Source organism: Caretta caretta, chromosome 28 (assembly GCF_965140235.1).
Source record: "Caretta caretta isolate rCarCar2 chromosome 28, rCarCar1.hap1, whole genome shotgun sequence".
Classification (NCBI taxonomy): Eukaryota; Metazoa; Chordata; order Testudines; family Cheloniidae; genus Caretta; species Caretta caretta.
The window spans coordinates 2,564,219-2,590,619 of record NC_134233.1 but is presented as its reverse complement, the minus strand read 5'-3'; the positions used below and the strand labels follow the sequence as shown (position 1 = coordinate 2,590,619).

Genomic DNA, 26,401 nt, shown 5'->3' with positions numbered 1-26,401 from the left:
GCAGGGTGGAGCCAGGCCACAGGTTTGGGGACCGGGGGACCACAGTGAGGTTTACGGCTGCCATGTGCGGGTTCACCAGCACAGCTCCATGCCTAGCTGCAAACTGTCCAAGTCTCCTGCTATGCCAAGGGGCCTCCTGTTTACAACCAAAAACCTCCCGACTCATGAATTAATGTCATCTCCCGCATGAAACAGCATCCATTGATGCCAAATTCAAAATTCAGCTACATTACCCAGGATTGCATGCATCAGCCACACATGTACAGCATAGGCCGCAGAGCTATGGGCACCCGACCCCTTTATGGCCAGGCCAAACTCGAGTGGAGCTGCGGCCCTGTGCCAGGTCACAAGACCATTCACTCAAATTTGTCCTGGCTGCCATCTCAAATCTCCTTGAAATGACTCTGAAAATGTTGGTCAATATGCCTAGATGGCAGCATTTACTACTTCCAAGCCATCCCTAGCCCTTTGTGCTTTAACCCTCGTGCCAGTCTGGTGTCCTAGCAACCTGATGATTCCCGGGGAAGGTGATGACCCATAATGCATCTGACCAATTGTGCAATGCTATCCCAATCCTTCCTGAACCCTGCAGTGACCAGTTGATGCCCTGATCAGAACTGATCACTAGTGTCATTCCTTAAATTTCTTCCCTAACTCACAGGTGCTGTCGTGTAATCTACGTGGCGTAAATCTATTGAGTTGAGTTAGGCTCTAGATTAACCTATCAACCCAGGGCTAGATTCCAAAAGGGACACAACTGAATCTAGAGGAAATAGATTTAGTACATTTTATCAACGAGATTAGATTTTAGATTTGATCAGAGATTCGTGGAATATAATCTCATCCAGCATCCGGATTCGATCCAATGTAGTAGACAGAACACTTGGATAAAGAAAGCCTAATTGCAACCAAGAGCGGCCCCCTGGGACTCAGTGTGAGATACTGAAGTTGCCTCAGGCAAAAGAAGCATTTAATAAAGGAGCAGGGAATGTTTCATGGCGATGCAAGAGGAGCAGCCGCTATTAGGAAGGAGAAATTCGCTCCCTCCAAACGATTTGTTAATTGAAACGTTTTTATTTCTTTGCTCCTGACTCATCCAAGCGAGGCCAGCAGGTGGAGGACAGTTCCAGCCCCGAGGGATCTTACTAAATCTTCCTGACTGTTCCATTAATTAATTCCCTGTCTACAGGTCACTGGAAACGCAAAGCCAAACTTTATTAAACAAGGAAACCAAAAATGGCCCCAGAAGAGCCAGATGAGGGGCAGAGGCAGAGAGGGGCACCCAGCTCCAGAGAACAGGCAGAGATGGATGGGGAGGCAGCGTCCCTCCCACCGTTCTCTAGTTTTGGATCCAAATTTACCTCCATCCTGCACTGAGCCTGAAAACTGTGTGTCAAATGCTGAGTCAGCATAGCACACGGGACGGAAAAATGCAGCTTGTGCTAAAGAAATTAATCCTGCATCACTCCTTTGAGCAGCTGGTTTTCAAGTGTGCCTCGTTCTGGGTCTTTGTTCCACCTTCTGGCTCACAACTGGGCCGTGCCAAGGTGGGGGGCACGGATCATGCTGTGGAATCTCTCTTTCTGGTGCTGCTATAAACAGCCCTCAAAAGGCTTTCGGGGCTTTAATGGTAAATTTTTCTATGCACTGTTGAAACACATTTGAGGAAGTGGAGAGTAGAAAGCCCATAAGCAGCCTTGTAAACTAAAGTATTCCACAGGCAAAAATGCAATTGGTTTAGGGAGCGGTTATACTGTAATAACAGCTGACTCCAGGGCTCTGCTCACAGCACGGCTCTCTCCTGACCTGCTTAAAGCACGATTCCATTGCTAATCATTTGTTATCTTCCTTCGGAGACTGAGGAAAGCAAACCAGAACTGTCAACCCACATACAGGCCTTAACTGCGTGAGTGCCCGATCTCACGGCTGGAACCTCTATCCACCCTCAAGCCTTTAGTGCTTTTCCTCCATCCCAAAGCGCTTTATAAAGGAGGGCAGCATCTTTATCCCCATTTTCCAGATGGGGAAACCGAGGCAGAGAGGTGACCTGACTTGCCTGAGGGCACCCAGAAGGCTAGTAACAGAGCTGGGAAAAGAACCCAGGTCTTGTGAGTCCCAATCCGGTGCCCCATGCACCACAGAAGAAAGGCTTCCGAGCCCATTTACCAAATCCCCTAAGCCAGCCACTTGTAGCTTACAGAGCTCTCAACGCGATGCCTGCAGGGAAGCTATAAAAAGGATCTGATTGTCTGTGTTTCTCCGACTCTTAAAAAAAAATAAAATTGCTTGCGACATTTGCATGTAAACAGAATTTTGCTTTCTTAAGAATTCAGCTGCTCCTGCTGCTTCCTCTCCCGTTCACACAGAGCTGAAAGCTAGCCACCTCCAGGGAGGGGCACGGCACCGGTTTACCAGCACACACAGCGGTGTGCCATAACACTTTCCAACAGGAAGTGCAGGCAATACCTCTGCGGTTGAAACAGCAGGGGAGATTTAGGGAGGCAGAATGGAACCGCTGGAGTTGGGAACGGGCCAGCACACTGAGGTTAATGCCCTAACTCTTGGGAAAGGTACCAGGAAATCTTTAATGACCACAAGCCGTCAAAGCTTTAGCTTTATATTGGAGCTGAAATCTCGCCTCCCGCACGGCGTGTCCCTAGCACTATGCTGGGGGGGATTGGGGTCAGTGCTGATTTGTAGGGGAAAGGCCCACACTGCTCCCTGCAACACCACACTCCTGGTACCTCACAGGGATCAGTGCTGTCTATGGGGAGAGCGCCCCCTACCTACCCACCCACCCACACTGCTCCCTGGCACCTCACAGGGATCAGTGCTCTGTGGGGAGAGCGCCCCCTACCAACCCACCCACACTGCTCCCTGCAACACCGCACCCCTGGCACCTCACAGGGATCAGTGCTGTCTGTGGGGAGAGCGCCCCCTACCTACCCACCCACCCACACTGCTCCCTGGCACCTCAAGGGGCCCCTACCGATCCACCCACCCTGCTCGGCAGGACTCTGATTTTCCCTGGGGTCTCACATTCAATATTAAACAGGCGGGGCCCAACTTAGCTTGTGAACTCTGTCCATTTCAGAAGGGTAAGAGGGCGGACTTCCCTGAATCTGAAGGGTCTTGGCCCTCATCCTTACTGGTACAAGAGACCCGTCTGTTCAATGAAGGGCATTGCAGGATTCGAGCATCCATGGACACAGGTCCTCCCTTACCGAGCAGTGTCCGCATCGAAGGAAGACACGAGTGGGTTGAGGTGCCGGTAGCGGTTAATGAAGGAGTCCTTGTTGACCTCCCAGATCTCACGGTACACATCCCAGGTCTTCAGGTATGCCTGGAGGTGCATGGCGTTTGCTTGCATGCCACCACTGATCAGTGCCTGGATTTTCTTGATATCTTCATCACGCTCTGAGTGTGGAGGAAGGACAAACAGAATGGTGATCAGCTGTTTCGATGCCCAAACAGCCAGTCCTAGTCAATCCCCTTGCTTCTCTTCCGTGCTGGTTTTGCAAAGCCTCACCAGTCCCCTGGGAAATATTGTCCCTATGTTAGAAGGGGAGGAAACTGAGGCACAGAAAGGGGAAATGACTTCTAGGGGGTTGGGTGTACACAGGCAGGAACTCATTCCATGACAGATGTAGGCTATACTCAGGCAGTGTCTGTCTAGACTCAACATGTGACTCGCAGTAGCTGCTAAGCCAGCTACCAAGTGCCACAGTGTTAGTGGCAAGGAAACTGAGCTAAGGGGGAATGACAGCTGAATACCAGGCTGGGGAATCGTCTCCTCCAGGGATAGGGTGGGAGAAAGGATCCAGCCAAGTTACCGCAGCCGGTTCGTTGTGGTCTGAACACAGAGGGTATCACTACACTGGGTTTTCAATCCCACAGCAGCGAGACTCAGAGCCCGGGTCTACCCAGGAAGTGCCTGAACGTGGGGCTGCAGGGAACAAGACAGTGTGGATGCACAACTTGGCAAGGCAGCTGCAGACTCCTTTAGTCTGAGCTGCAGGGCCCCCACAGGGAGCGTGTGAGTGCAGGTGAGGTCTCCTTACCCACGAGAACCGAGATGGGATCGCGGAGGAATCTGCGTTTGGTCAGGATCTCCGGCAGGTGGCGGAAGACAGAGATGCTGGTGATGAGGTGGCTGCTGATGTCATTGACCATATTCGCGAGCTGGGCCAGAGTTGGGGAAAACTCCACCTGGAAACACAAAACAGCGGGTCCAGTAGAGAGAGGAACCCAACCCAGAAGAGAGGCAACAACTGCTCAGCGAACACAAACCGATCCACGGGGTGAGCACTGGAAAATCTATTCCATTCCCACATCTGCAAAAGCCCTTGCAGTGGCAGGCTGCAAGATACTGGACCTGAAAATCCCACCATTCCGATTTCCATCTTGCTACCCCCTTCCTCACCTCGCTCCCACACACAGCAGTTAGAGGTTACAGGCCAAATCCCCCAGTCCAACAGCTCTGCTTGGGGCAAGACCAGGGCAAAGGTGGCTTAAAGCCACCTTTACGGGCCTCTCGTTCCTGGGGCTGATTTGCACTGGCTTGTATTTCCAACACAAGACTCAACAAAGCCACAGTAGTGGTCAAAGGCATCACGGGCCCATGCTGCCAGCCAGGAAGAGCTAGGACAGGCCACAGGGATGATCGGGCCATGCTCCCTTCTCCCCTGGCCACCCCCCATGCAGCACAAGCCCTTCTGCAGCTGCTTGGTGCTGCTCTGGCACTAAGGTCAGCTTGCCCGGCTCTGAGGGTCTGTCTACACTGCAGTGGAGAGGTCTGACTGCAGCACGTGTAGACAGACCCGAGCTAGCTTTGATCGCTCCAGCTAGCTCGGGTAACAACAGCAGGGAAGCTATGACAGCGCAGGCAGCTGTCACCTGTGGATTTACCCAGGGTCCTGGGGGGGTGGGATTAGCCCACGCAGCTGCCCGTTGAGGGAGAAAGAAAAGCAAGAAGGTAATCAGACAGCCGTGATTTTAAGGTCAAATATCTTGTCCTGGACAAGGCTTGAAGTGAATAATTTATCCTGGCACGACTGAGCAACTGGGAATCCCAGCCTCCCAGCATTCATTTCTGACCCTGATGGCATGCGTAATATTGGCTCTGAACTCTCTCCCCGGTCCTGGGTCGAGCTGTGCTTTGGCGGGGACACAAATTCAGGACTGAACACAGCAAGCCCCAGACCTAGAACCATTTTCAATTCCTGCCTTAACCCCTCCCCGACATGCTGCTAATTCCTGGCTGGGACCTTGGGGCAGGGCTCAGCTGGGTGTCTGAGGGCTGCAGTGGACTGGAAGCTGTAGTGGAAGGGCTCACCTGTGCAGATGGCGCCGGGTAGTTGTCCTGCAGGATCACCTTGACCCTGAACAGGGGGTTAGGCATAGTCTTGCCATCTCCATTGATGGCCTTGGAAAGTTCCAGTAGGGACCATTTGACATTGAGCCTGAAGGCCTCTTCCATCATTCTGTTCATCTTGATGGTGTAGGCCATCCAGTACTGCTGCACCTGAGGGGAGAGACAAGCCAGCTGAGAAAGGCAGTGTAGACAAGGAGGAGCCACCAGAGCGAGGGGCAGCCAGGATAAAAGACAGTGAATGCTGCAGAACTGTGCTCCTGGCTCTGGCCACTGGCCCTTCTGGCTGCAAAGGTGACCTTCGCTTTGTGACCCAAGTAGCTCCTCGGTCTGTCCAGATTTAACTATTTCACTGCCACTCATTTGGGTAGAAGCAACCAGGGAATGTCCTACTCTGTTGTCGGAAGTAGTGCCAGATGCTGGGGCACTGGGCCAGGGTAAAATAGAGCAGATAGATGCTGGCATGATTTGCTGGGGGCAACTCAACCTCCTCCTCCCTAATCTAATGTCACCTCATGCCATGCCCAGAGGGGCCGTATGCCCACAACTTGCTGCAGAAAGAAACTGAGGGCCACAGAACTTAAGCCCTAAGGGCCTGCTGTATATCACAGATCACTACATTTCACCCAGTGCCCTTATACCGAGTTAGACTAAAGTACCTCGGTCTTCGTAAGACTAAACTGTTGGGCCTTACAGGGAGAAAACGGGCAAGACCGACGAGCCAGCCATGTCCAAAGCCCCTGCGACGACTAGGAACTGACTAGGTGAGGCATGTCCAGATGATCTCAGCAGGCAATCCATGCCCCAACCTACAGAGGATGCTAAAAACGCCAAGGTCCTTGCCAATCTGACGTGGGGGGGGAAATTCCTTCCTGACCCCAAATCTGGTGATTGGTGGGGCACTGAGCAGGTGAGTTAGACCCACTGGCCAGGCAGCTAGAGAGAGGATTCTCTGGACCACCAGAGAGCACCGGCCCTGTGTCCCATCTCTGGCTGTGGCCGAGCTCTGACGCTTCAAAGGCAGAAAAAGAACCCAGAATACCTCTATGACCTGGGCCCTGACCCTTCAGTGCTGCTGGGGAGGCGGTGGTGAGGGAGGGAGGCAAGTGAATGGAGTCAGGTAGATAGGTGGGTGGGCAGGGTCAGCTGTTGGAGAAGAAGGAGAAGTTGCAGGTGGCAGAAGAAGGTCTCTGAGAACACAGGTCCTTACACACAGGTCTCCTGACAGAATCAAAACCAAGCACTGCATGCTGGGTCCTGCTCCAGGAGGCGGACAGAGCACGGCCTGCTGGGAGCTGGCGGGCCCGGCCCTGGCCTTACCTCGGCGCTATCGTGTTTGAAGACTTCATAGGTTTGCCGCATGATGCTGGTGACCTCCTCGTGGATATCCATCAGCTTCTGCTGCACCCAGGCACGGTGCTCCTTCTGGTCCTCCTCAAACTCCAAGTCGTTGTAGACCCGCTTGCCGGTGATCCGCACCAGCAGTGCCTCGCTGATCTGCTGGGCACTGCGAGCGATGGCCAGGGTGGCTGCCTTGTATTCGTTCACAATGGTCTGCACCTGAGGGCCAGTGGCCGCAAGGCAGGCTCAGGGCAGGCAGCACTCTGATCAGGCACCTTAGGGCCCCAGGGTTTGACCGAGGTGAAACTGACCAGCTACGGCTCCACCTGGGCGAGGCAGGCATGAGGCTGAGGGGTGGGAGGCTCTCCCTTTGCTCCCCACCTGGATCCTGGGGGCAGAGAGGGTTCCCTGTCTCTACCTCTTCCTCACTCCCTAACCGGGGGGGTGTTGTCTGCCAGGCTGGGTTCTCTGCTCCCTACCTCCAGAGATGCGTATTAAGCAGAGAACACCCATGTTCAGACTTTCTCCCACTACACCTAAGCCTAGGCAGACTGAGCAGAGTACAGATCAATGGGATGCTGGCAGCTGGAGACCCCTTAACCATCTGCTAATTGAGATCTCTGTGGAGGAAGGATGGAGCCTTGGGGCCGGCTAGTCGGGCGTGGGGGCCACGGAGGTCAGAGGAAAGCTCACCTTGCTCGCGTGCAGTCGGCACTCACTGATGAAGGTAGCACTGGCCCCTTTCAGAGACCAGTGCAGCTTCTTCAAGCCGGGCTGGATCTTCCTGTCCAGGTATCGGATCCGCTCCTTGAACAAGGCCCTCTCCTCTGGGGACAGCATAGCAATGATCCTAAGGGGGCAAGGAGGGCGAGATGAGTCAGGCTTCCAGCCCCGTCAGCAATTCAGATCTATGCAGTGCATTCCTCCCACCAACCCACAGAACGGGCCTGTCTCCAGACAGGTCAACGGTGAGTCCCCAAAAAGGATACGAGGCTGGGAAAACAGGTCGACAAAGCAAGGCGCAGAGGCGTGGCCATGCTCGGTCTGTAAAAGGGATGGGTGTGGCACATGCTGGTGCGATCAGTCTGGCTCCATGGATCGGGCCCTTGATAGGTACATGCAGCAGTGCGTCCTCAGGGACCGACCACTGGACTTGGATTCCGGAGACCTGGGTTATATTTCCAGCTCTACTGCTGGGTGACCTTGGGCAAGTCACTTCCCCTCCCCGGGCCTCTGTTTTCCCATCTGTAAAATGGGACTGACCTCCTTTGTAAAGCACTTTGAGAGGTACTGATGAAAAGAGCTAGGGATTAATATTATTACAGATCAGCTGAAAGGATGTTCCAAAGGAGGCCGCCACTCTCCTCAGTCACTAGGGACAGGCCAAGAAGTTACAAGCTCAAAGATGCAGCTGGCACGGTCTGGGAGGTGCTTGGAAAGACAGACTGGGCCAGGCTGAGACCAGACCCCAGTCTGACCAGGACGGTTTTGGGGGGGTGGAATTCTGCCCCTGTCCCAGCCCGGGAAGATGCGGATCACCCAGTTACATCTGTTCCAACCCAGCTGAGTCCTGAGTGCCACAAGCCAGCATGACACAAACACTCTCCCTCTTCGGTCATGTTAAAAATACACTTGCCAAAACGAACCTGTTTCAAGCAACACTTTCTCTGCAGAAAAACACCCCCACGTCACACTTTTAAAAATACCGGAGCAAAGCAAAGAGAAACCCTTCCCCACCCCCACCAGTTTAGTCATGAGACTGCTCACTCGTTCCCTAGCATTTCTTCAACTGATGGTGGTACCAGACCGGTAGTAGTGAAAACTGACTCACTGTGCGTCCCCCACGCAACCTCCCCCCAAAACACACACACTCCCCCAACCGATGGGCCTCGGCTCTTCTCTGGAGGGACCTGCTCTCGCAGGGAGAGGGAGTTCCGGCTGCCAACACGGGGGCCAATCAGCGTCAATTATCCGAGTGGGTTTTGTGATGGGGACATCTGTTCTGCTAAGAACTGGATTCAGATCCCATCCCCCTTCAATTCATTTACACGGGAAGCCCCAAATGGGCCACACATGGAAATGACTTTCAGTCACTGCTGAAATATAGAGACTAAAGGGTTATACACTTGACTGCTTAAGTGGGCCGAGCTACCCACCCAGCTGGCCCCTGGTCCCCACTGTGGCTGGGCCCTTTGAACAGATATTAGAGGAAATCAGGCTTCTCTGGTTTTCCAATTCTCACCAAAACCAGCGAAATTCTGAACAGAGTTGGGGCCTGGCTGGAGCTGTGGGGATGAGAAGGCTGGCCAGCACGGAGGGGCGAGGGGCCCGGCTGAGGAAGGGCTAGCCGGAGTGGGGTGAACAGCCCACTAACCCTCACCCTGAGGTCCCTGCCTCATTCCTGTTTCCAGAATGACTCTGCTCCCCTCCCCAGGCCTCTGTGAGGTCACTGCCTCACCCTTGTATCCTGAGTAACGAAATGGGGATTTGAGTGAAATCTGATTTTCCCCCAAATCAATGGGGTCCTGCTCACCGATGCCTAGAACAACAGGTAGGTGACAGGCTCTGTGTCCCACTCCCAATCATCTGCGGATACATACATGATGCCATACAGAGCTTAGGCCCTGTCTAGGAAAGCTGAGAAGGATCCGACCTGGAGCCTGCTGAGAACCAGCAATGGAGAGGCAGGGATGGCAAACCTGTTATAGTCCCGGGCAACCAGGAGCAGATTCTCACGGAGGTTTCGCAGATCCTCCTTCCTGTCATAAACTTCCACCACGTAGTGGGGTATCTCAAAGAGCAGCCTCTCCCAGTAATGGATTTCCACAAATAATTTCAGCAAGTCCCTGCAAAAGAAAGCACAGGAAAGCCAGCTGTTGTGAAAGGTCTGTCTCACCCAGCACCAGCCTGCAGCAGCCACGGAGGCTGCCCTGCGCAGAAGAGAGTGGCAGGCCAGTCCCGCTTACTTGTCAAAATTAATGTCCAGCATGCCACTCTTCTCAGTGCTGAGAATCAGGAGGGGGGTGTCCAGGCGTTTCAGGCTGTCTTTGTCCAGGGTTTGCGTCCACTCCTGGAAGGTCTTCCTCTCAATCTCGTCCATGGCCTGGACAAGCAGCTGATAGGCCTGAAAGCTCTCTTCCCCGGTCCCAATGTGGGGCATGAAGTGGGCATTGGAAAGACACTGCAAGGCAGACGGAGAACTCCAGCCAGTGTTTTTACTTGCACTGGGGAGGAACTGGGGGGAGCACATTTTGCATAGGAGGGACAGAGGACATTAGCTAGGAAGAGGGTTAATGGGGGCAGATACTGCACCGCAATCCTGACTAGCAGCCTTACTCCTCCCCACTGCTATTCCAGTCCTGAAATCCACTCAGCTCTGCTGATGTCCCTCATTCCTGACACTCACTGCCCCCACCCCCCTGCTACTGCAACTCTGGACAACACACACCGACACAAACACCTACCTCTGCTGATGCCCCTCAGTCCCCACTCACAGCCCCTTGCTGTCCCAGCCCTGCACTCCCCAAACACGGCTAGGTCATTAGCTGACTGCTTGGTGAACAAGTGAAATCCGAAGATAAAATTCTCACTGGACATTCAGCTCTTTCAGACCAGCACGATAAAGAAACCAACGCACGCACACATGGAGCCGTTCGTTCATCCAACAAAACAAACAGCATTAGGGCAACCAAAAGCAATTGACGAGTGAGCGGCAGGGCTGAGTCAGAGCTGTGCTTGGAGGTGCCCTCTTTCAGAGGAGATGCAAAATGAGAGTTGTGACCCTGGAGTTCTCCCTACTCAAGCTCCCCGCCCACCCCCTCTCGCCCTGCTTGTTCCCCTCTTCCTCACTGGACTCTCAAGGGGTAACAGAAGAAACTGAGGAAGGTGGAGGCTGCATGACCCCTATATAACTACAGCCCCAATTGGGATGCCCCAAGGAAGTGTTCTTGAGGCCCCAGCCGTCTCTACTCGCTAGGGAGTTCCAACGCTGTGCAGAGCCCAGCACAGAAGCGGGAATAGGTAGAGGGCACTGGGTAGAAAAGTGATGTCCTGGCCAAATGCCATCCTCGGTGACTCCTACTGTAATTTCAGCCGGCCAAGGGCTTCTCCTTTGCGTCCTGTTTTAAACTGCTGAGCAGCAATACTGTTGAACAGCGGTTGTGTCCCATGCCAGGGGCAGCTGCATGTCAGTGCTGGGTTAGCTACCCCTGTGCAACACTGGTGTGTGGCTGGCAAACTCCTGCAATGCTCCACCCCAGGGGAAACTGCCTTTCCATGGTGTGTTAAGCGATCATTGCAAGTCTATAGCTTGTAAAGTGCTTTGAGATCCTTCAAAATGAGAAATAGGAGCAGGAGGTATTTCTACAATCAGTTCCTGCGTACCCACCAGAGCGACGTGCTGGGGCTGGTGCAGCCCGTGATTGTATGACTAACCCCTAATGCAGGGCAGAGAGACATGAGCCATGAGGTGTTTGCCAGACAGAAGAGAGGTGAGCCCCAGAATGCCGAGCCCTGGGCTGGGCAGGTAGGAAAGGCAGAGGTGATTTTCAGACCTAGATTTGGCAGTTGCAAGCCTGCACATACTGGAAGTTTTGTGATTGATGCTGGAAATGCTGTTTTGTTGTTACACAACGTAGAATTAAACCTGTCAAAGGAACTCACTGACAGAGAATGTTATTGAGGCAAAGAGTCAAAAACAGATGAGGTAGTTAGATGAATAAAAACAACATCTGCCACGACAATTGCTTGGGCAGAAATTCCAAGTCTTCAAGATACCGGGAGGAAGGGGGTCCCCGGCGGAGCGTCAGGATGGCTTCAAACATACATGTGTCTGTGCCCACACACGCACTCCCCCAAGCAACACAGGATAGTGCTGGCCTGAAACGGGGTGGCATGTTACTCCTGGAAGCAGTAGGTGTTGGCCCCTGTCGGAGGCAGAGATATCCGACGAGATGAACCATTTGTCTGGGTCGGTGCTGCGTGAAGGCAGGGATACCACACTACACGGACCAGTGATCTGACCCGATGCAACAGGAAGGCAGGGCTACTGGGCGAGATGGGTACATTGGTCTAACTAGTGCCCAGGAGTCGGCTGGGTTGTCAGTCCTGCCCTCTCTCTCTGACAGGCAGACTTTGGGGTGAAGGAGCTTTCTTATGTCTCTCCAAGAGCCACTCTGCAGCTGACTATGGGGCAGTGCTAACAGGCCCCCAAGGAGAGCTCTGTCCCATTCGACAGAGATAGAAAGGGCCCCTGACATGGCGGCATGAGACAGGGAGAGATGGACGCTGGAACAGGGTCTTGCCATGGATGTGGGATACTCACCTTTAGGGGTCTGTCGATGCGCCGGTGCAGAGCCCGCAGCCAGTGCGCCAGGCCCGCATAATGGCACATGTGTGCCGGCAGGAATGGCAGCTTCTTGCTCAGCTCTTTGTTGACCAGGGCGAGCTCTCTGTTGAACAGCATGTAGACATCCACGGCTTTCTTGTCAAAGGTGCGCTTGATGGCCTAGGGGAGGAAAGAGGCCAGCTGAGCCCATGCAATGCAGCAGCTGCACCAGCAACCCACTGCCCATCCAGGGGCTGGTCTCCCCACTTCATCTGGGGGATGCACTCGTTGACATAACCTGGGGGCTGTCAACACCCCCGTACTGCCCAGCTAACCAGTCTGGGAGCAGCCCTCCCACAGCTCACAACAAGCCAGTCTAGGAGCATGTACCCCCTGACTGCCATGTCTGAGAACTGCCCCCACTCAGAACCACCTGGTCCAGAGGCTGTTCCCCACTGACACCCCAATCTTGGAGCTGCCCCTTGCTCCCCCATTCCAGGAGCTTCCAAATTTCCCAGCTATCCAGACAATAGCTGGCTAGGAGTTTGGCATCTATGTCTGGAAAGGTTAATGGTCTTCGGGACACGCTGCTCTGACAGGGTCCTGCCCCGCTGCCCTGGCACCAGCCCCGTACCTCTCGTGTGGACAGGTGATGGAAGATGTCCTGGATCTCCACGCCACGCTCCACATCCCTTACAGTCTCGAAGGCTGAGGTGATCAGGTTTTGGGTCATCACCTCCAGGTCTTTGACACCAGAGCGGAAACTGTGTCACAGGGCGGTGGGGGTTTGCAGCGAGAAGGGAAGAGGTGTTGTGGGACAGCAAACAGAGGCACAAACTCGCCACCACCTTGCTGGGACAACACTACTGGCTAGGAGCAGGAAGCCCCAATTGGCCAGGACTTAGTGACAGCTCTTGTATCCCCCACACACACCCCTCAACAGGCCATGTCTCCACGTTTCCAACCATGCCTACCACTCACACAGTCTCCCCTCTTCCTGGAAGCTGACAGCAGGGAACAAGAGGGACAGTCACCCCCTGCAACATACCACCCCCACCCAGGAGTTGACTCTCTCCACTCTCATTCACCATCCCTTGCTCTGTGACAGCAGATCCATCTGTAACCTCCTGCCCTCTCTACCTGACAATACGGAGGGCGTGCCTCTGTGACACAGAGCTGATTGCACAGCCCCTTTCTTCCACTGCTGGCCCCGGGGGTAGGAAATGGGGGCCAATCCATCACTGCCAGCTCAGGTCCCTGCCAATGCTCATAGTCCAGGCCTGACCCATGCAGCTGGCACCATCCTTAGCAGTCTCAGCAGAGGAAGGGAGCACACTGGGCTGACACCTATGCCCAGCTGTCAGCAGGGGAAGACTCTGCCACCAGGCCCTGCGAGCAGAGGGCCCTTCTCACCGGTTAAAATCCTCATGCCAGAATGTGTTCTTCACGTCCAGGATCCCACCCTTCATGTTCCGCAGGGTGTGCAGGTGCTTCTGAAAGGTCTCCTCTATCTCCAGCAGGTTCCGGGTCATCTGGGGACCCCGGTGCCCAAAGAAACAGGGCAGTGGGGTCTGCTTCCCATCCTCCCAGCGGGCAAAGTGCTGCTGGCAGTCGCAAACCTATTGGCCAGTGCACCGCAGCGTTATTGGGTTTCTCTTCCCATTGCTCTGTGTGAATCCCACCCTCAACCCTATTGACCGGCTGCCTCAGCGGACACATTTCTAGGCTGTGGGAGCACTTAGTGGCCGCTGGGAGATGTAGTTCAACCCTGCCCCATCTTGGCAGGGCAGCCACCCACCCTGAGGTTGTTATTGTTATCTGTATAATAAGACCCCAGGGCTGTCACCCGTCTGTGTGTTGAGTCAGTGAGGAGGGATGCAAACACCTACAAGCATGCTTGGGGGCTCTTTCTGGTCAGAATATCGCCAGGTTCAGTCATCACTGGGTTTTGCCATCTGTTATCGCCCAATTTTTAAGGTCCCAGCTATTCTGACTTTACGAATTACACCCACACAAAGCAAGGCATGTATCTACGCCATGCCAAGAGTCATGGTATCAGAGGTAACTCAACCAAACATCTGTCAGGGAAGGTCTAGTTATTACATACTCCCGCCTTGAGTGCAGGGGACCGGCCTAGAGGACCTCTCCAAGTCCCTTCCAGTCCTACGATTCTATGATTCAACCACCATCCTTACTTTACAGCTGATTTGCATGCAACAATTTAATTGGCTGTATTGAGACACATGGTGGATTACTTGGCCCAACTGCCACACCCAGGTGACAGCACGGGCTTTTAGCTACTCATTTACTGGTCCTGCCCTAGCACCTAGGAGCCCCGGGCCCGTCCTAGGACCCCATTGTGCTTAGGTGCTGTGCAGCCACAGAATAAAAAAAGACAGTCCCTGTCCCAAAGATCTTACAGTGGAAAGTCACAGGCCTGGTCTTCACTAGGAAATTAGGTGAATAGGTCACTCAGAGGTGTGAAAAACCACACCTCTGAGCACCAGAATTAAACCGACCTGAGCCCAGTGTAGACAGAATTCTCCCTTCCACCTAGCTACCAGCTCTCCGTGAAGGGGCGTGCCTGCACCCACTGGAGAAGCCCTCCCATCAGCGTAGGTAGCACACCTGCCGAGTTTGACGTGTAGACAAGCGCACAGCTGACCTGGGGCTGCCTGCACCCCAGCAGCCTGGGTCTGCAGAACAGTGCCGGAGCCCTGACTGCACACAGGGCAGCATGGCATGATGTGACGACATTGCATGCGTTGCGGGGAAGGAGCATCTGCCAGTTCTCCACACATCGCCGCCAGAATGGGGCACTGTAACGAAATCTACCTGGAGCGGCAGGGACGATCAGCTGATGCAGAAGGCTGCGTTCCCACCACCACCCAGGGCTGTCTACCTCCTTGGTGGGGCTCCCCACTGTCACATAGGGCTGTGTACCGCCCGCGCAGCTCCCCACAGCACATTGGGCTGAACGCTACTGTGCTTTCGGTGTGGGGAGTGTTTGATGCCAGGCACTGAGCTGTTAACGATCACTACACAGCACCTGCTACTTGTCTCAGGCACGGTACAAAACGCTGAGCACCAAACTGCTCTGTCGTGGAAACAGATGGATTTGTCCTGGTGCACCTGAGAGCAGCCGTTGGCTCGAAGTAAATGAACACCAATAATTGTGAGGCTGAGATGCAGCCTCCTCTCACAACGATGCCAGGGTGCCAATGCTGCAGTGAGAGTATCATCCCGCAGGGCAATGCCAGGCCATGTCCTAGTCCTGTCACTGCGAAGGGGGAATCACGTGCCACTTCCACGTACCTCCTGGAGGTCTTTGCAGCGCTGAACAAAGGCATCCACTTGGGCAAAGATGCTAGTCTGGTCCAGGACCCAGCCTTTCCCGGAGAGCCTGTTAGAAGTGCGGAAGGAGAAAATGTTTGTCGTGCCCAACGGCCGCCTCAGAGGCAGGCACTGAGAGGGGGAGTAGACTCTCCTAGGTGGGCATGTTAGCTCCATTGCTTCGCAGAGTCAGCCGCATGTTTATCGTCCAGGCCTTGCAGAAAAGATAGAGCACCGCTCTGGGGACAGAAGGCAGTGCCCTGCTGGCACAAGGGATAGGAACGTCACCCAGAGATTCCTTGCTCACAGACCTCAGGTTCTGGGGTCTCGGACATGAATCCCAGGACAGGATTTCACAAATGCATGCTATTTGAATTGAGGATCAGCCCCCAAAGGGCACATCAAGCCTGCAGACCGTCTCTCTGCTCCCTCTCCCAAGAGAGCCCCAGGAAAGACTGGAAGAGCTCACAGCCTTTGAGATGCCCCAGAATCTCTTCCCACTGACAGGGAGACAGGGCTGTAGGAAGACACGGGGGGGATTATCCTATCCAGCAGCTCTGGGGAGATCACAGACCCTGAGAGCAAAGCTCAAGTACATAATCCCCACTCAGCTGTATTTGCCTGGCTAGCCCATTAATGTCTTTGTCTTATAAAATATTGATCCAGCTCTACAAATCTGAATCTGAAGCAGACAAGTAACACTTAGACTTAATTGTCAAGGACCAGGCACCCACTTAAACCTGACATCCCTAATCATAATGATAGATTATGGTTTTTACAGCTCAGGAGAATCAGGGAAGGGAATCAGGCTGGAGCCAGGCAGAAGGGACTGGCTGGTTTAGGGGACTGGGACACAGGGCCTTTCCCATTCGGCTCACCGGTTCCACTCATTCCCGTCTCCCAGCCACCGAGCATGTTCCAGTTTGTCCCTAGTGGGCTGGATGTCTCTGGCCCACCGTTTGGCAGTCTGGGCAAAGGTACCAAGAACTGAACAGGGCACACAGACCGAACTCCTTCCTCCTCCCCAGAGAGGTCTGACAGCAGGGCTGAAGCAGGGAGGGGGAAGACCATCCTGCCAATAGCCAGGTCATCCCCATTTTGGGGCTATACAGAGGAGTAGCTAATCTGGGCTCTTTCACCAGCTGCTGCATTCCCTTTACATCCTCCCGCTGGTTCTGCAGGGCACGGACGCTGAGCTGCCCCACTGCCCACCTGTTGTGCATCTGAGCTGCATACAGGTAACAATCCTTCCATGCGTTCATACACGAGATACAGTCGTGGAGAGACTGTCTGCTGGATACCACATAACCCTCAAAAATCCGGTCCAGGGAAATGTCTTGGCAACACATCTGGATAATTTTACTGCTCATCTAAGGAGAAAAGACTCAAGGGTCAGCACAGCTCTGCCTTGGCCTCTTAAAGTAAACAAAGACTGTTCCTGGGCAACAATTCTTAGCAATAGAGTCTAGCTCTCCATGAAGTTCAATGGCAACACACATCAGAGTGATAGGAAGAAATTATTTTGGGCAGAGGATAATTAACCTGAGGAACTTGCCGCCACCAGACATAACTGAGGCAGAGAGCTTGGTAAAGTTCAAGGCCAGAATAGTCCCTCAGTGGGCTTTATCGCATCCCAGCTCTAACCAAGTAGACCCCACTCTCCTCCCAGAGCTGGAAATAGAACCCAGGAGTCCTGACTCCCAGTCCACTGATCTAACCACTAAACCCAACTCCCCTCCCAGAGCCGGGGAGAGAACCCAGGAGTCCTGGCTCCCAGCCCCCCCTTGCTCTAACCCACTAGCCCCCCACCTTTCGGAAGAGGGCTGTGATTCTCTCTCTGGTATTGTAGTATGGGGAGTTGACCCATATGATGCGGACCAGGCTGATGAGGTGGGGAAGCTTGTCAGGGATGTCTCTGGGCCGCAGTGTGGACAGCTCCTGGAACGGCTCTTTCAGGATGGAAAGGAATCGGAGGTTCGATTGCGCTTGCTCAGACCCATCCTGCAAAGCAATCACCAGGGGAGAGAAGAAACTCAGACCCCAAAGTGAAAATCCAAGGGCTCATCTCATCCGGGTTTCTAGCAGGCAGTCTAATCCTGAGGAACAAAAGGTGACTCAGAGTCTATTAGGCTCCCTGTGAAAGCAGGACGCTCGGCCTGCAGGGCTCCAAGGCCCAGGTTAGACTCTTAAGGCCTTTTCGGTTCCTGCACCAAAGTAAAACTGCATTCCCTCACCGGGAATGCTCGAGGGGCATCGGCAGAGCCCCGGACTGGAACAGTAGCACTGCATGTACAGATTGGGGTTACTGTAGGGATCCCCTCCCTTTCATGAGCCCTGGAAGCCAACATTCGGCACAAGTTTTTACAACAGGGTGGCCAAAGGGGGACCCACTTCTCCCAGGGCTCCCTGCTCAGCCTTGCCCTGTCTCCACCCCTACCTGTATCTGTCTGGCAAGCCTTTGGAAGGGTGCCACATAGGAGGACTTGGAGAGCACCAGGATGGACTCGATGTGCGTCACTCCCTGCCTGCAGAGCTGTTTGCTGATCTCGGACAGGTCAGTGCAGCGGTTCCTCCAGAACTCAATCTCCTCCAGCGGCCCCGTGCTCTCCCTGCTCTCCACCGCCTCCTGCGCTCTCAGCACCTCCTTGATCTGGCGAGTCCAGTGGATCATGGAAGCTGGAACAAAAAGTCAGACAAGGCCAAAGGAGCTAGGAGTTTAGACATCACTGATTTTAATGGGTGCCAAATAGCTTTCAGGCTCTGGGCTTTAGTGTCCAGTCCTGCCTGACAGGGTGCGAGAAGCAGTCAAGGTTACTGGTTGAGGATTTTCCTCTCTCAGTTTCTCCGCACCAGCATGATAGGTACATTCCACCGCAGAGCATGTGGTGCTGAATAACGGCCCCGGTGGAACGTGGTTAGAGCAAAGGAATGGGGAGTCTGGACTCCGGGGTTCTGTTTGCAGCTCTGGGAGGGGAACGCAACCTGGTGATTAGAAACAGGGACTAAAATTCAGGACTCCTGCGTTCTAATCCACGTTAGCTCTCTGGCCTTCTGTTTCCCTCTCTGCAAATTGCAGGCAATGATATTTCCCTAATTCAGAGGCAGGTTGTGAAGCTAAATTTTTCATTAGTGTCAAGAATGTGGATCCAATATGATTCATAAATGCCCAGGGAGCAAAGCTGGGGGGGAGTGATATTCTAGTATCACTGTTGTGATCAAAACCAGACTGTAAAACAGATAGAAACTGCCTTAACCAGCTCCTCTACACCCCAGGTGCAGCTGCGGAAAGCTGAGCAGAGTGGTTTGAATTCCTGTGGCCCATGTTGGTCCCAAAGTTCCCCTCTGTAAGGTGCTGCTCTGTTGGCTTCCCGAATGACTTGCCATCCCTGCTCTTTAAGAGGAGACTTTGGCTGCTGTTTCCAGCCCACAAAAGCTTATGCCCAAATAAATTTCTTAGTCTCTAGGTGCCACAAGTCCTCCTCATTCTTTTTGCTGATACAGACTAACAGGGCTACCCCTCTGAAATCTTTAACAATGTTGTTACCTGTGTCTGTTAGTTCCTGAGTACATCACATCAAAGAATGTTCTGGGATATCGCAAAGATGGGGGGACCTACATGGGTGAATCCCAGAGGAGATTCTCTGCACCCCAGGCAGAGATCCGAAAGTTGCCAGATACATTAGTGCACTGAACTAGGAAGTAACCCAAGCAACTGACCGGATGGCAGCAGAAGGAAGAAGTTTATCTGAACTCAATTCACTAAGCTTGTGGCTTCCCCCCTGCTCCACAGAATGGAAGATGCTAATAGTCACAATGCACCAATCTAAGAGTTAGGAGCACAGCATGAGAGCAGCAATCTCGGCACCAAATTATAGGTGTAAGATGATCATGCAGCCCAGCCATTAGAATAGCTAAGGACTTGATAACAGCTAAGAAGTAGCCTTAATGGAGACTACCCCAAGGTGTCCGATTGGATGTTTCACCCAGACACATATTTTCATGCATAATAGCTGGTCCTGCTAGGATTTTAGTGGGGACAATGCTGGGTTTTGTGGAACACACAGCCTGTTCATTATGGGCCATTCATGTCCACTCCTGAGCAATGGGAGGTTGTTCATGGTTCAAAAGAAACCTGGGAAGGGGACACTTTTCAGGGACATATTTAACTTTTGTAAAAGGAAAAAAGGTTCTGTGAAACCTCAGATTAAACGTTTTCTTGATTTTTATAACATTAGCATTGAGATGGAATCAATGAGAAATCAGCCCCCTCTACCCAAACTCAATTCTTTTGACTAAAAGAAAGATGCAGGGTATCTCGGGACGCACATATCTGCAAATGGGGCCCACCTTGACCAGACAAGAAGTCCTGTTCACTTCCCTGGCACCACTTGCATTAGGAACAATAGCAGAATTTAGCCACGGACAAGCCAAGTCCTAGCATAGTTTTCGCTTTATTACTTGTAATCAAGAACTATTGCATAAATCATAGAATCATAGAATATCAGGGTTGGAAGGGACCTCAATAATTCAATCTACAGCTTTTTACTCATCCTGAGTGATCCATTCCATTGAATTTGCGTATACAGTAACAGAAGAATCAAACCAAGCCCCTCAAGCTCAGTATCCTGTCTCTGACAGGCCAATATCAGATGCTACAGAGGAAGATGCAAAAATCTCCCCATAGAGGAAGTTTCTGTGTCCTGAAACCTGAGATTGTGTAGCTCTCGTATATTTTTATGCTTTTTAATGTAACTGTAGAGGTTCTCGTTAGCCATAGAAATGTCAAATCCTTTTTAAATTCAGCAAAACATAATGGACCCAATGAGCTACTGCGGCAGTGAGTTCCACAGTTGAATTACACGTTGTGTACGTACAGTGCCCAATAGGTTACTGCTCGTTTTCACTGGATGTCTTTTCCCTCAGCATAGGCAGCGTCTGCACTACAACAGCGCAACTGCTGTGTCGTTGCCGTGACACGACAGATACTGTAGACAGGCCCTGATACAGAGCCAGGTAAAGCACTACATACAATGTACGTGAGGAAAGCTACGCCCACCCTAGATTGATCATCAAAACCCACGGAGATATATAATAAATGAGCCTGGCTGGCGTTACGGCCGCCTGCGGGTTGCTCAGGATAAGGGTGGAGGTACACGGGCTGTGGGAGGGAGGAAGATCAGGGCGAGAAGGGGAGCTGACGAGAGCCATGCAGATGGGGAGCGGAATCACTTAACTGCTTTTTTCTTGCTTTTTACAGTTTAGACTGGGGGGGATATGCAGTCTAACAGCCAGTGCTGGAAGAGAACGGTTTTGTGGGAGACAGAGGGTGTACGTGCTCTCTTTATATAGCAGCTGCACCATTATAATTAACTGGACGTTATTAATTATTATTAATTATTTCAATCAGAGCAGTGCCTACAGGCCCCCACCGGGGATCACAGTGCCATTGTTCTAGCTGCTGTATTTTTCCGTGTGTCGGGGGTAGCACTTGAGCCAGCAAATCTTCACATGTGAGTAAATATCCGAACGAAATAAATGGACTACTCGTGTGAATGAAGTGACGCGTGTAAAACTGAACACACATGGACTGGGGGCTTAGATTGTCGTTTCCTGGCTTTCCTCTAGGGCCCTGAGCCAGCAATCTGATCCGTGCAGAGAGACCTCTGCGCTCAGGTGGAGCCCCATTCATTTTACTGGGACGCCACACGGGCATATTTAGGGTGACAAATAGCAACTGTGAAAAAATGGGACGGGGGGGTAATAGGCGCCTATATAAGAAAAAGTCCCCAGAAACAGGACTGTCCCTTTAAAAACGGGACATCTGGTCACCCTAGGCATAATGGTAAGCTGATCCAATTGCAAGTGCAGTTCTGGTGCTTAATAAATAACCATCATGACCCAAGGATCTCTTGATGCCAACTGGCAGAGGGGTCCATAGGGGTACAGAGATCCCCTGGCTTCCCCACAGAATGTCAGGGAAGGTCTCTAATGAAAGCCTGTATTGCACTGGCTGGCGTCACCACTGGGAGAGGTATGCATGGCAAATCTGTCAGGAGTTATGTACATATGCTTGAAAATTATGTTCTCTAGGTCTTGTGAGTTAAAGGCAGGTCACCCAAAGGTAGCCTGCCTGGAGACACATTTCCCCCAGCAGGTAGGAGACACTTATCTCCTAGTGGGGCAGGGAGCATTGTGTATGAAACCAACAAGTGAAGTCGATTAGCATACTGGGTCAAATGCTAATGAAGAGCCAGTGGAGACTTGAGAAGGAAAGTAACAGGCAGATGTAAACAGTGTGGGGGAGACACCCTGTTCTTCAAGTGAAGATCAAAAGGTCTGGTTTAGTACAAAAGGGGTGCAGATAAACCCCAACTGAAGAAGTAAACTAACAGTGGGTTGGAGGCTTGGCTAAAAATTCTAGGAAGAGGGCTTGGGGTAAGCTACCCTCCAGGAAACAGGGGAATATCTCAGAAGTTAAATGTATGCACTGAAAGCTGTGTTATGGTTTTATATGTAACCATTAATTTCCAGTATTCCTACTTTCTCTCATTTCCATCTCTGTTCTTCGATCATAAACTTATTCTTGATTTCACGATAAACATATCTAAGTGGTGTGTGTGAAGCAGACTGGAGGTCCCGCGTTGACTATTCCAGGCTGGTGTGAGCGATTCCTTTAGGAGTAGCAAACCTGAGAGCTCTGTGAGCGTTCAGTGAACGGGTGCTGGGCACTCCAGAGGGATGCTCGGAGGACCGGACAGTTGGCGTGCGCCTACGGCTAACCTGTGTGGAGAGAGCGAGGCCTATGGGGGCCCGGAAGGTGGACCGCTGATGGAGATCAAAGGCATTTGATCTCCTGCTCTCTTTGGGTGATCTTTTTCAAGTGCTTCCCAATTTTTCTAGCTTTACCAACCCTTCCCCCCACACCGTTCTGGCTGGGGACCAGTCAGGCATCCCTTTGCCACAAGTCAAACCCAGAAAAGATATTTTAACAGCACAGGTCATGAATAAACACAGCACTTTCCCCTCCCAGTCTCGCACACATGGCAGGGCCTGGACTGACCCCGATCAGCCTCACATCCTCCAAGGTCATGAAATCAAGGCCCTCTTTATGCCCTGATTCCCCAGAGAGGTACCTGAGGACAGTGCAGTGAGTGCGTCCCCAGTTTCTGGGGAATGCAGAGTCCCGCCACTGAGCCGCCCCGGCTGGTCTTACCTCTGCTTAAAGTTTTTACTGCCTGGTGGTTGCCAGCTCCTTGAAGAATATCTGAACTGAAAGCAATAACCCTGCAAAAGGATTCTCCGTGCTCCTCAGGCCCCAACAAGCCTCTCAGAGATTGGGAATGATGGATGCAGCTCATATGCTGCTGGAGGTTAATTCACTTAGACTCTGCGCACTGCGATTCTCCCCAGCTCCTCTGTCAAGTTTATCCCCCCGACCAGCCACTTTCCCATTACACTGATCTGGTTATTGCTCCACTCTCCCAGGCCACGTGGCATTATGGCCCCCAAAGAGCCAGGCTGGGGAGTTACTCACTTTCCAGTCTCTGAACCAGTGCTTTGTCCTTCACGACCACTTCAGGCTTCATGGTCAGGGCTTCAATAGGGATGTAGAGAACCGTGCGGCCCTTCATTTTTGAACGTGTATCTGGAGAAGGGAGAGACAGATGGAGCTGCTAGTACACAGTCAAATCCTCTCTCCTGCACTGGGTTTGGGGCTGGAGGGGGGGGGGGGGGGAAGAGAAGTCTTTTTTCTCTGATTTTATTTTCGCAGAGGAGTCTGAGAATGGCACATGGGGCCTTTCACCTCTCGGGACCAGCTCCAGTCAGGGCCCAGGTCAGGGAACACTGGCTGGCTCAAGGAGGGTCAGTGAATGGGATACGAAGCCTTTCACCACTAAGGACCAATTCCACCCTGCCCCTCGGTCAGTGGTGACAAAGATAAAGCAGGTGAGGTAGTACCTTTGGCTCTGGGGAGCTCAAAAGCTTGTCTCTTTCCCCATCAGAAAGACCTGTTGTTTGGTCCAACAAAAGACATTACTTCACCCACCTTGTGTCTCTCATATGCCGGGACCAACACAGCTACAACACTGCAAACAACAGTGGTGCCAAAGTCATTCTCCTCTGAAGGCTGGAAATCATTAATAGCGCTGTGCAAAATCCACCCGAGCACCCCATTTTGTACTGTGGACGTCACGGAGTCTCCGGAAAGGAGAGCACAGAGCAACCCAACAAGAACTTGTGTAACAAGAAACTGGCCAGGTACCGACGTCCTGGTGGAGAGAACCAGAGGGCAGCACTGCGAGGCAGCTCAGGGGGAGAGGTGTTATTCACTCTACCTGTGAGAGAGGTCATGAAGTGGTATATTTCCGAGAAGAATTCGTTCTTGATGCTCTCGGGCCAATTGGTGTTGCGGAAGAGGCGGGGGAGGAAGACACTATTGAGAATTCGCATGAGGGAATCAATGTAGGGTCTCCGGACGGTGCCAAATTGCACTGTCTTCTGGAAATTCTCTGCGGTGATCTCTGCATTCTCATGGCGGATGAAATAGGTAAGTTGTTTCTGCTCCTGCAAGGGGCAGCCAATGACAGGGTGAGGTTAATTAGCAGCAGGCTTTGCCCCCTCACTGTATCTATGGGCAATGTGTGTTGTTCCCACACCCAACACGTGGAGTTAAAGCAATGGGCCGCAGGTTTGAAGCATAATCAAAGCAAGGAAATTACAGTCATGAACAAGATATGACAGGGATAAGCTGGCCTGGCTTCTGTAAAGGAAAAGTGCACCTCTCTTACCTGTTAGAATTCCCTGAGCATTTCAGCCAAAGAGTGAATAAAGGAGAATTGGCTGACATCATTTATTTAGTATTTCAAAAAGCTTCAGGCAAAATCCTTCCCAAAAGGCTTTTAAGGAAACTAAAGCCCGGAGCCTGCAAACATTTATGTGTACGCTTAATTTTACGAATGTGATGAGCATGCCATTGAAGGCACCATGCTGAACCACCAGGGTCCCTTCCCCCTCAACATCCCCTGCAGCACAGCGCCCCCTAGTGCTGGGGCATTAGGATCAGCAATAACTCATAGGGGAGAATGTCCCCAAGCACCAACTAGTCCCAAACCTGGTTAGCTCATGAGGCCAATAGGATGACAGCACAAACTGGTATGACTGCAGCCCCTCCACGGGAACTCTTGTAGGATCTAGGCAGCACAGTGCCAAACAAACCTGATATGGCATGGTCTGCTCAACCTTCAGTCCAGCAAACTCATCTATGTAGACGACGAGCAATTGCTTACTGACATCCTTCAGAAAGAGATCCAGGGTTGCAGCATGCTCCTCTGTCCACATGTCATCCCTTAGGCCACTCAGGACCACCCGGCTGCGGATGCAGGGTTTCTGGGGAAAGAGGACAGGACAGCAACAGCTTTAGCAAAGCCGAGGAGAGATGGGACAGTGGTTTCTGTGAGGTGAACACCTGCTTCTCTCGGAACGGGACTGAAACATACAGACACTGCCTTCCCAACCCATTTCACACAGGGGGCCTGAGAATGGCCATCAGATGGGAGTGGATTCTCCTCCGCACCAACCTGCACTGAACTGGGATTGGATACCAGAAAGTGAAAGCCTCCTGATCTCATTACAAATCCTCGTTAGCCAATCGCTGTCCCCTGAGGCCCCTCAGGAATGTATAGGAGAGGCTAATTTGTCAATGTAGTTGAAAGACAAACAAAGCTTCCATAGCTTTCTGGGCTAGGCTGTTAGGCAACCTGATCCCTGTTGAGGAGGAGAAGGTAAGAAACAATAAAGAGCCGAAATGTAAGGAATGAAAGAAGCAAATTTGGAGTTGGGCAGAGCAGCTGTTTGGGTTTGAAGGGTTTTTTTAGAACAAGCATTAAGCCTTGTCTCCATTTCTCATTCCCAGGAGCATCTAAAGAAAACTTGGAAATTAGGATCAAATTAAGGTAACATCTGGCATGAAAGTTTAGAGCCAGATGTTACCTGCATTAATGTGACAAAACTCTATTCAGTGCTATGCAGGCACCCTCCTCCCTTCTGTCCTTTCTGTTTCTGGGCTCTGAGTGAAGAGCCATCGGGGCTGGGAGGTGCTGGATGGCAGGTAAAAACTGGAACACAGTTCAGAAAAGGCATCCCCTCCCCTCTGTGTGACTGATCTGAGAGGGGAGGATGGATTAATGTTCCTTGCCAGTAATCATCATCAGAATCACTTATGGTGCCATCAAATCTGTAAGAGCTTTGCAGCGTGAAATGCAACACTCAGAAGAGGGACGAGGCAGCCATTTCACCGTTCCACAGGGAGTTTAAAACAGAAAATTAAGGTGGATTCCACATCCAACTGCAATGGCAGCAGGGAATTTTGAGAGGTAAAATGGGATCACCTGAGCTGGAAGCTGGCCAGGACATCAAGATAACATATTAGTAGTTCCATGTATAGGAAAGTCTTGTATTTGACGGCCTTCCTTTCTCACCCCAGCCCCATCATGGAGGCTGCATCATCCTTTGTGATATTACGGAAAGGGAATGTCAAACTTGCACAGCTACCCAAGCACAGCATGGGTGACACAATGGCCCACAAGGACATTGGGGACCTCTGACCTACCAGATCCACTTCTTTTTCCTCTGGGATGATGACTGCACCCACGTCTGCCTCACCTTCTCCCCCGCCATCACAAGATCCGAGAGCACTGACTCCTTGGAGAAGACAAAATGTAAAGACACAAAAAATAAGGGGCTCTTCTCTGAGCCTTAACACTTTCCCCCTCCTTTAATGACTAGTGAGTTTAGCACGAGTGGAAGGTGTCAGCTAGACAGCCCCTGGAGAATGAATCATAGAAATGTAGGACTGGAAGAGACCTCATCAGGTCATCTAAGTCCAGTCCTCTGCATTGAGGCAGGACTAAGTATTATTCCAGACCACCTATTCCAGGCGGTTGTCTAATCTGTTCTTAAAAACCTCCAATGACAGAGATTCCACAAATTCCCTCGGTAATTTGCTTCAGTGCTTAACTAGGAAAAATTTC

General features: G+C 52.1%; 1 protein-coding gene across 6 annotated transcripts in view; it reads right to left on the bottom strand.

Moving 5' to 3' along the window:
* Positions 1–26,401, bottom strand: part of DNAH2 (dynein axonemal heavy chain 2) — a 110,261-nt gene that overhangs the window by 74,587 nt on the left and 9,273 nt on the right. For 3 of the 6 annotated variants that reach the window (XR_012666219.1, XM_075123782.1, XM_075123785.1), the window contains exons 3-20: positions 25,981–26,072; positions 24,588–24,758; positions 23,708–23,936; positions 22,906–23,016; positions 17,809–18,047; positions 17,181–17,372; positions 16,584–16,741; positions 15,354–15,441; positions 13,452–13,657; positions 12,673–12,802; positions 12,036–12,218; positions 9,679–9,893; positions 9,412–9,558; positions 7,406–7,562; positions 6,692–6,931; positions 5,336–5,524; positions 4,062–4,209; positions 3,225–3,417 (exon numbers count right to left, since the gene is read on the bottom strand). Coding sequence is in view for 5 of the 6 variants with exons in the window: in XM_075123782.1 (XP_074979883.1) it covers positions 3,225–3,417; positions 4,062–4,209; positions 5,336–5,524; positions 6,692–6,931; positions 7,406–7,562; positions 9,412–9,558; positions 9,679–9,893; positions 12,036–12,218; positions 12,673–12,802; positions 13,452–13,657; positions 15,354–15,441; positions 16,584–16,741; positions 17,181–17,372; positions 17,809–18,047; positions 22,906–23,016; positions 23,708–23,936; positions 24,588–24,758; positions 25,981–26,072 (3,088 nt within the window). In the remaining variant the exon portion in view is untranslated. Of the gene's footprint in view, positions 1–3,224; positions 3,418–4,061; positions 4,210–5,335; positions 5,525–6,691; positions 6,932–7,405; positions 7,563–9,411; positions 9,559–9,678; positions 9,894–12,035; positions 12,219–12,672; positions 12,803–13,451; positions 13,658–15,353; positions 15,442–16,583; positions 16,742–17,180; positions 17,373–17,808; positions 18,048–22,905; positions 23,017–23,707; positions 23,937–24,587; positions 24,759–25,980; positions 26,073–26,401 lie in introns of those variants that run through there. The other 3 variants (XM_075123783.1, XM_075123784.1, XM_075123786.1) reach the window with 3 other exon arrangements.